Below are 9,919 nucleotides of genomic sequence, written 5' to 3'. Positions count from 1 at the left end.
TTCCCAACCTCACCTGCTGCTCTCTGCCAGTGAGGAAGTTGATGATGCACTGGCAGGTGGGGCTTGGCATGCTGAGTTGGAGTAGTTTGTTGTGTAGCTGTCCTGGGGTGATTGTATTAAAGGCTGAGCTAAAGTCTAAGAAGTCTAAGATTCTTGCATATGTTCCTGAGTGTTCAAGCTGTTGAACAATAAACTGGAGTCCCATGTTCACTGCGTCATCCACTGACCTGTTTGCCCTGTATGCAAATTGCAGGGGGTCTAGCAGAGACCCCTGATGTTCTTCAGGTGGGAGAGCACCAGTCTCTCAAAGGATTTCATGACTACAGTGGTCAATACAACTGGTCTATAGTCATTCAGTCCTGTGATGGTTGCTTTCTTGGGAACTGGTACTATGGTGGAACATTTGAAGGTATGACACACAGCTCCAGTGATTTATTAAAGAGTGCTGTGAACACTGGCATGAGCTGGTCAGTGCAGACCCCAAACCCTGCAGAAAAGCCTTTTATTTCACAGCTTGTGAGTAGATTGCATGCACACACACACAGAGGGTAACCTGGGGGCTCGGCAGCTCAGAGTTATGCAGATAAAGCGTCTCAGAGTAGTTGCTGTCCTGCAGCCCAGGCAGTTACACCTTTAACTTATTGTAATTTTAAAACAGGCTGGGCTGAACTGTTCTAAGCTGAATAATCCCATATATGTGAACAAAAATACTTTTTGGTAGTGGACAGATTTTAGACTCCTACTGTGTACAATACAGAATGAGGGGACACGTTAATGTATGCAATTAAGTAAAAGTGACTTATAATCAAAAATACATTTATTAAATTATCATATCAAATCCACAAAATTTTCACAAGTTTTAATTGTATTTTTATTTATATTTCTTACATATGCCACCACAATCACACACACACACACCGCACTGTTATTTTGCTCTGTCACAACTTTATTTTCTACAGACAGTGAAAAGCTCTTCATTACAGTATGTCTCCCTCTCCTGACATTGTTCCCAAACTACTCCTTACATTTATTGGTAAAACTTTAGGAAATCTTAGCTTATGGCTTTGTTTTAATGAGCTCTGTCTGGCTGAATAAATCCAGATTAAGATTCTTTCCATGTCAACAATCACATCAAGTGAGATCATTTCCACTTTGGAAAACATATTTATACACAGCCATTTTGACACACCACTTAGCTTTAAGTGGCCATTTGCTGTTTAGACAAGGTTTCAATACATGCTGCCGGAAAAATGGAACGCTCCGTCAAACGAAGCATCACCATCTCTGAACCCACAATTCTGCTCAAGCAGAAAAACAAATCTGGTTTGAGAATTTTACTCGAAGAAAAATAAGGCAGCAAAAGTGAAACCACTAAATCCTTTAAAACCAACCAGGATTATAAAGACTGCAACAATATATTGCACATATATTGCAATACTGCAGGCTGAAAATGCAGATTTTGTGGATCTGTGATTACTCAGCAGGACCCTGAGAATCCCACATGTGGCATTTTATATTTTCCCTGCTCAAACTGTCTAATTATTTTTAACAAACTTTGAATATGACAACAGTTAAGTGTCACATTAAGTGACAATGTCATTATGAAGTATGGACCAACAGAAAAGGTCAGTAGTTACTTCTAATTTCAGCAGAACAAGGTTTTCGTATGACAGTGATCTTAAACTCAAATCATTTTTAAGCAAAAAACCCCAAAAACTGTTTGAAACATTGCCTTCCGCCCGAAGACTGCTGGGATAGGCCCCAGCACCCCCCGCGACCCTGAGGGAGAAGCGGCTTAGAAGATGGATGGATGGAGGGATGGATGTTTGAAACATGGTCCTCAGATTGGAGCCATAAAATATTACATTATATCTAGGATTTGAATAAAGACAGCTGGTCCTAGATCAGCGTAAAAAAGCTTAGTGCATCTTTATTTGAACCATGATTTTAGGCCCTCCTTCCCCCACAACCACTACTGATGCTCATTTCACAGTCCAATTCACCCAGTAAGGGGCTGCAGATTCACAGCTCTTCCTTTATCAAGTAAGAGGAGAGATAAAAGGAAAAAAAACTTATTTAACATGCTTTTTTCTTAGCTTCAGAAATTTAAGAGCTAGAAGTTATTAGCTCTCTTCCACGTTTTTGTCATGTTTCTGCTTGTGAATCTATGGTTTTGTTTGTCTTCATGTCTCAATCGTTTTGTGTTTTGGAAATTTGTAAGTGTCTTTGGTTACACTTACACAGAAGGTAAAAGTGATCGATTTTTTCCTCATATGTGACACAGATGTGTGTCTGTGTCAGTGTGAACAGCAAAAACACACTGAATGTGACACCTTCAATTTAAGGTGCTTTCATAAGTGGTACTGAAATCCAATCCGTATCTGATAATGTGGCAATGCGATTCAGCCAGATCGGAATTCATGTGAGTTTTACGTCAATCCAGCTCCACATTCATCATTATTTTGGGTGGCTGAGACCTCAAACATTTAGGCTGATGTTTCTGTACTAAAAAAATTGAAAAGACTTATCCAAACACCTCCTCATTTTAAAAGACATGGCCGAACAGTTAACGTCTGAAAGCAAAGTTTAAAGAATCTGAAGACTCAAACCAAAGAAGGGACTTTTTACAGCAAACTCAAACACATTCTGGGTGATGAGCCCTGCTGTCAGTCAATAAAGCTTCATGAATGCTCCTGTGATGCTGGCGAAGATGAAGCTAAACCCTGTGGGAGCGACTGGCGTTCGTTGGCAGTTATGATTGTTTACCTCTGGATAAGCCATATTAAGCAACCTGATGCGCTGCTTTTGCACATGTGGAGCTGATCTACTCGGACTGATGTCACATACAGATTTCACATTTAAAAGATAATGTGAATAGCCAAACAAAAAAAAAAAAAAAAAAAAAAAAAAATCGGATTTGGTGAGAAAATCAGATTTCATAGCCGATACCTCTACCTGGGGCGCCCCCCCTGGCAGAGTAAGAGATAGCAGGTAGGTCAACAAGCTAGTGTTTTCCTCCTTTTCAGTGTCACCTTCAGGTGCTGAGACGATTAAACTGAAAAGCCTGAAAGTTAAAGCCTATTTAAAACATATCTGGCAACTACTGTAATCAACGTACTGCATGATAAGTATCTTTTTTGTTGATAATTACAATTAAGCCCATTTTATTTGCTTCTCAGTTTATTTTTCTTTGAAAACTCTAAAAAAACTGTTGACACTGTGGAAAATCACTTTCACCAACTGTTCAAAGGCATGTGGTACCTATGGCCCACTGTCCTGCTCGTCTGGTTTTGGCCGTTTCTCTCGGGGCACTCTGCCCATGTTATAGAACTCTGTGTTTGGTCGCATGTCTGTGAGGTTGGCCAGGCGGTTGGACATGGCGAAGAATGCAGCGATAGCACCGATGTCCCATATATCCTCTCGGTCAAAGCCGTGAGCCCCCAGCGAGCTGAAGAGTTCGTCTGTCACTGTTTCACTGCGACACACGGTCAGAGCAAAGTCCAGCATGGCTCGCTCTCGCGCAGAAAGATCCGCAACCTGGTAGTTTACAGCCACCTGCAAGACAAGAATAAACCAGATTCAGATAAATCATCTACAAGACAATCAACACCACCACACCAGGAATCTCTCACAGTTACTGTTTGTCAGAAAACCTGATTTACAGAACTTCCCCCTCTTCCCAAATGTAGAAACATATTTACTGTCTGGAATGCTTCTGTAGTTTTCCACCGGAACTGCAAGGCTAGGGGTCAGCAACATGTGGGTCTTTTACTGCCCTGTTTTTGGCGCCACAGCAGAACTATATTTACAGGTAAAAAATAAATAATCATCCTCTGGAGTACAACTGCTGATCATTCAACAGTTTTAACAATAAATGCTGGAGTTAATGTAGACCTGCAAAATCATCCTTTAACCCTGAAGATCAGCGCAGCCTGACATAGCTCCTAGTTAGTAGGTAAAAGGCAAAGAGAAGGATTTGCATTTATAAATCACTCCAGCTGGTGTCCTGATATGTTTAATCTGTAACTAGAAACTGTCAAACACTAAAAAGAAACAAAGCTGAAATCAGTTTCACCAGCTTCTCATTTTTCTCCCCGTTCCACTTTAAATGGTGGAGCAGTTACATTCCTGCACCTCAGAAATTTAAGGTTTTTAAAGGTAGAAAGGTAGAAATGAAAAACAAGAAGCTGGAGAATGACAGGCTGATTCAGCCTTGTAAAAAGTCAAATGTTGTGTGACATTTTACAAGAAACTATTCTACTTTTGAGGAGAAGTTTCCTGCTGGAGATGTGAGAAAAGTGGCTATAGCTGAGCTAAAGCTGAAAGAGCAAAGTGAGCCTGCATTTGACTTTATATTATATTCTATTTGAGGACATTAACACATACTGAGGCATATTTACAGCCAAGATGGTAAAACATTACTTTAATAAACTGGACATAAGACGTTGTGGCTCCCAAGATGGTTTGAGGACAAAATGCCTCTTCTTAATATTTGGGTTACTGACCCATGTACAAGTCTAATGTAGATAACAAATTGTGGAAGAGCGCAGAGACCACCATTCACTTATTTAATTTCCACTCAAAATGGTGATTATGTACAAGTTAGACATTTTTATTGTCAGGAAAAAAGCTGAAAACATTCAACAGAAAACGACAAACAGGTAAATAAAACATCAACCGTTTCATTATTTAGTGTGCGCACACTTTTATTACAGTTTTTGTTCTTTTTGGGACACCTGCTTTCTTTTCAAAGAAATCTGCAGGGATATTATGCTGCACCGCTAAAGTTCAGTCTCAGAATACAACCAACTTTTTTGCTTCTTACCATTCAAGTAATCCCAAACACATTCAGTGATGTTAAGGTCTGGACACTGGGGTGAGTCCATTGTTCTAAGAACACCAGCAGCTTCTTTGTTTGATTTGCAAATGTTCTTCTGTCTATTTCCTTTTTTCAGTAATGGCTTATTGACAGCTACACATCCTTTCAGACCCAGTTCCTCTTCTGGACTGAGAATAGTCCACCAAACAAAAACAGCCAAAGGCATCATTTGGGCAGCATCCTGTAACGACTGATGAAGGACTAAAGGATGACCAAAACAAACTGTGCAGCAACGCGCGAACTAATGTCTCTGACTTTACATCTACAAGGTGGACCAACAAGGTAGGAGTATCTAATAAAGTGGACAGTGAGTGGACACAGTGTTTAAAAACTCCAGCAATGCTTATGGACACTGCTGTGTCTGAACCATTTGTACCAGCGCAACACACACTAACACACTACCACCACGTCAGTGTCACTGCAGTGCTGAGAATGATGGACCACCCATATAATACCTCCTCTGTGGTGGTCCTGTGGGGGTCTGGACTATAGTCTGTAATTGAAGAACTACAAAGTGCACCTATATGGTAAGAGCTGAGAAAATTGACAGTGAGTGTAGATACAAGGTAGGTGTATCTAATGAAGTATTCAAAGAGTGTATATTTGAGATTACTTAACAACTTGACTGGGTTAACGCAAGTGTGTAAAGACACACTGTGTTAGTAAGGAGGGTATAAGCTTCCATGCCTTGTTAGTTTTGTAGCTCCAGTTCTAAGCTAATGAGCAAACTTCAGACACCAAATGTTTCTTTGTGGACTGACTACATTTGGGGTTCAGAGGAAATACTTTAATACGGTAAAGCAGATTCTTAATCGAGTAAGAGCCCTCACTAATGTAATACACCAAATACTAAAGTAAGAACTCACCTGATCAGCTAGTGTGGGTTTCTTAGAGTAGATACGGTGCAGTGCACTGTGGGATACCACACAGTACAGACAGTGATTATGGGCGCTGGTTGCAACGACAATTAACTCTCGATCTGCCTTTGACAAACCACCTGCGAGAAACACTTGAAATGAGATGTGTTCTTCAACAAATCACTATCTAATGACAGAATTATACTCCATAATTTCTTAATATTAAAAACAAACTCCTTAAGCTCTACAAAGACTTATGGTTCAACACTCAGGCGAGTGAAAAAAAGGCATTTCGTGTTCTCAGTTTTCAATAATACAGTGTCTCTTACCCGTCTCCTTGTTCATGAGGGCGTCATAATAAGCGAAGAAGGCTCGGAACTCTGCAGGCCGATGGGCAAGGACCTTGAAGACGTTAGGCAAGAAGCCACCCTGTAAAAGCCACAGTATATTGTCTGCTAGATGATACTGGAGCACTGGCATTTGCAATACTGATACACTGATAATACATACAAAATGCTATTTAAAATGGAACACATACAGAAATGCATACATAGATAAACAAACATATGATTAGATGCAAAGGCAAATTTGATGCCATACAGTTATGTGCAATTGTTTGGTCACCTTAAACACAAATGACATTTTGTTCATTTCTGACATGAAAGGAATAAAACAAAAAAATTTTCTATAAATTTTGAAGCAAAACTACTTAATATTAAATGCAATTTTTAAAAAAATGAAGTAAAATTAGTAATTGTGGCATGTGCAAAAGTTTGGATGTACCTAACCAGTCCAAGCAAGTCCTCGAGGTTCGCTTATAACATTTTTGTGTTTATATGAACCAAAAACTGAAACCAAAAACCCAGTGTTTAAACTCTTATCTTTCATCATCTTAAACTGAAACACTTCTTAGACCTTCAACATTAATGCGCAGAGCTAAACTGCTATAGGCCGAAAAGGTGGATGTATGTAAATGAGTTGGTCCTCGTGACTTCAAGCAAACAGTGAGTTCAATATGGGCTGTTTTTGCAGCACAGTTGCCATATATGGACTGTATGGACTGGGGAGTCATATGTTTGGGAATTCTAACAATATTTACATGCTCAAACTCCTTCATTTAAAAAAATAAAGTTCTAAAACAACTAGAAGGGTCTCCACACTTTGTACATGATACAATTACTGTTATCTGCAAGTACTGACTTGCACTGCCACAATTACAATTTCATTAGTTTTTTTAAATTAATCAAATGCATAATTATGCATTAATGTTAGCAGAAATAAAAAAATTGAATAGTCTGTTGTGTTTACTTCTTTTTACTTAAAAGAATCATCAAAAATATCTCATTTGATCTACAAGTTTTGCATAAAAGTGTACCTTTGCTTCGACCTCCTCCATCAGCTCCACAATATCATACGGCAGGTTTTTCCTGTAAGGCACTGGATATCGGCTGATTCTCTCCTCTTCACTGCTGTAGAGTCGGACGCTGGTTGGCATCCCGTGACACACTCTACCTTTCGTTAACAGAACAGAGGACTGCACCTGCTCAAACATACATGGACTGTTAGCCATCAGCATCAGTGAATCCTTCATGATCCAACATACAGGCCATAAATAGTAGTAATCATGTGCCATTAGTGTTTACATCACAATAAGAAGACACATTCATTCAACAATGCCTTGATTTCTCAGATTAACTGAAAGTAAAGCTGAGGGCCCTGCCGACTGCTAAAATAGCTGAGTAGTGTTGGGGGGTTTTGAAGGAATGTGTCTTTGAACCATAATTAATAGAAGTTTTGTAACAATCAGAATCTTCAAGAAGAGTGAAGTGGGCTGGTGAGAAAAGCCAGGTCTGAAGATAAATTAATAAAGCAAGTTTCAAAATTATGGTCTTGGCCTGGTACCTAGAAAAAATAGATCCCAGGGACGGTTGGAGATTTAATTCAAATTAAATCAATTAAGTAATGAGAACCAAAAAGGTGACTCAGGAACATCCACATCGTCTGGGACTTGATGCTCTGAGTCCCGATAGTAGCTTTGTATCTTCACAGAATTCAGAATTTGCTGCAGCATACAGCTCATTACAATAACTGCGCAGTAGACACACTTAAAAATTACTCACGATCATATAGAAACATGAGGCACAAGGTGGGCCAACACTGAGTGGGGGCAGTGGCCTGCAGGGGGCTGGTGATGGTACTTCGCCATGAAAAATTCACTTAACAACGAAAAAGAAATATTTTTTCCAAACGGAAATAAACATTAAAGAACGACTGTGTTAGATTTAGTGGCATCTAGCAGTGCGATTGCAAACTGCAACCAACTGAATACGCCTCCCTTTCCAAGTGTGTCAGAGAACCTGTGGCTGTGAGGATTTCGATTTTTTTTTGCTTCACCCTTCCTTGCTTTTTCTTGTGCCAAATACTACCCATGATCCTCCATTTGTCAAAATCTAGGTTCTCAAATGTCTCAACAGAAAATGGTTGGCCAGCACATGCAGCAACCACTGATTCTTCTTCTTTCTACATCTTCCAACTGGTGCTACAGCACCATCAAATGCAAGCTGCCGGTTAACGTTAAAACACAACAGGCACTCTAGAGCCAGAGTTTGGTTAGTCCGTTCTGGACTATTGTAGAAACGTGGCAGTGCAACATGGTGACCTTACGTAAATAAGAAGGGCTAATTCTAAAGTAACACAAACACAAAAATTCATAGATACAAGTGATCATACAATAATATATATATATTCCATTTCCTATATTCCATTTCTCCTAATAAAGCCGCCTAAATCTTACACACTGCACCTTTAATTCAAGTTCACTGACACACGTCACGTATTGTGGGGGTAGGCACCCAAACACCCCTGCAAGGTGTAGGAATGAGATGAAGTAAGGCTTTACTAAGTCATGGCCACTACTTAATCATCTCATTCCCATGCCTTATTTTTATTTACACAGGATGTCACGAGCAGGGCTCCGTACAACAGCTAGCGCTACTTTGGGCTCTTCATATCTACACCCAGAAGCTATATGTGCATTAGTGAAGTAATAAGTGAGGGAATACGACTGAAAAAACGATTGAGAGGGTTACACGTGGGCATCATGAAATGCACTGACTTTTCTGACCATTCGTGAAACTTAAATTGCGATTATGTGCTATCATGTCTACAGTGCAAAGTAATCTAAGGCTTAGGTTAATAAACTCAAGTCCAAGTCAACTACGTAGCTTAATACACTGCAGAACAAGATGGTACAAAATCACAACAGTGAAGCTTATTCGGCTTATTCGAAGTTTTCCGTTCCACCTTAAACTACCACCTCATAACAAACAAGACGCAGGTGAACAGGGAGCCAAAATTAGCCTCGTACAAAACTCGTACAAACACTGACAGCTAGTCGTGCTCGAAATAAAAAACCTGACACATTCCTTACCAAAAGGCCCACGACAGGAGGACGAAGGGCCCTCACGACAACTTGAACGGACATTTTGGACTTAAAACTAACAAACTACAACTGTGTTTACTAAACCGTATCCACTGTCTTTAGCACCATTACGCGCCTGCGGTGACAACACAGCCAATCAGCAACTAGAATTCTGCCACGCCCTCCTCAGTTTAACCAATGAACTTCTTCATTTTTCTCTTCTGTTTTTAACAAAATGTACCAGCGTATTAATAATCCATATATTTTAATTAAATTAAATTAGGTTGTCATCCACTGAGAGAACCACATGTTTATAATACTGGATAATTTTCTTAATTTATTCTTCATGTCTGAATTATTTTAATTATATAATTGTATATAATTATATAATTTGCGCTTTCCTTTTGACCACATTAATAAAAATTCAATTAGATTAAAAAAGAGAACATATTCTGTTTTTTTGCTAATCAAAACATACAATGTTGTAAATAAATGACCACGTTCAAATATCATCTTTAAAAAAATAAGCTAGAAGTATACAATCACTGACAACAAAACACGTCACATTTAGAAAGAAGAAAGATAGACTAAGCACGTTCGTTTAAGGAGGACCTCAATTTTAATAAAAATAAAATAAACACATGACAGTAAGGAAAAAAGACAGGGTCGTTGTGGAAAAACATTTTTCAAAATAGCTCGTATGTTCTGAATGCCCGAAAGAAGCTTACATATATTTTTTTACAATGTCATAATAAAAAGCTC

The 9,919-nt window shown here is 39.1% G+C and overlaps 1 protein-coding gene across 2 annotated transcripts; it reads right to left on the bottom strand.

Moving 5' to 3' along the window:
* Window positions 1-853: 853 nt before the first annotated feature.
* si:ch211-175m2.5 (uncharacterized protein LOC568697 homolog) lies at window positions 854-9,290 on the bottom strand. Of its 2 annotated transcripts, XM_017692119.2 has the most exons (6): window positions 9,167-9,244; window positions 7,857-7,952; window positions 7,112-7,276; window positions 6,066-6,165; window positions 5,746-5,876; window positions 854-3,555 (listed from the first exon to the last, which is right to left on the bottom strand). In XM_017692119.2, exons 2-6 carry the CDS (start codon window positions 7,860-7,862, stop codon window positions 3,262-3,264), a joined length of 696 nt encoding a protein of 231 aa, XP_017547608.1. In that variant the 5' UTR covers window positions 7,863-7,952; window positions 9,167-9,244; the 3' UTR covers window positions 854-3,261. The 2 variants fall into 2 exon arrangements, with proteins under 2 accessions (XP_017547608.1, XP_017547607.1); XM_017692118.2 differs by lacking the exon at window positions 7,857-7,952 and having other exon boundaries at window positions 9,167-9,290.
* Between the last annotated feature and the right edge of the window lie 629 nt (window positions 9,291-9,919).

This window comes from Pygocentrus nattereri, chromosome 8, assembly GCF_015220715.1.
Source record: "Pygocentrus nattereri isolate fPygNat1 chromosome 8, fPygNat1.pri, whole genome shotgun sequence".
NCBI lineage: Eukaryota > Metazoa > Chordata > Actinopteri > Characiformes > Serrasalmidae > Pygocentrus > Pygocentrus nattereri.
The sequence above is the reverse complement of the archived record's forward strand: the minus strand, read 5'-3'. Positions and strand labels throughout refer to the sequence as shown.

What these genes read in the sequence shown, in the direction of transcription:
- si:ch211-175m2.5 (XM_017692118.2), bottom strand. Translation starts at nt 9,220, where the DNA reads ATGTCCGTTCAAGTTGTCGTGAGGGCCCTTCGTCCTCCTGTCGTGGGC. An exon ending in CCTCATGAACAAGGAGACGG is followed by an intron (nt 5,877 to 6,065) that starts GTAAGAGACACT and finishes TGTTTCTCGCAG; the next exon opens with GTGGTTTGTCAAAGGCAGAT. An exon ending in AACCCACACTAGCTGATCAG is followed by an intron (nt 3,556 to 5,745) that starts GTGAGTTCTTAC and finishes CTTGTCTTGCAG; the next exon opens with GTGGCTGTAAACTACCAGGT.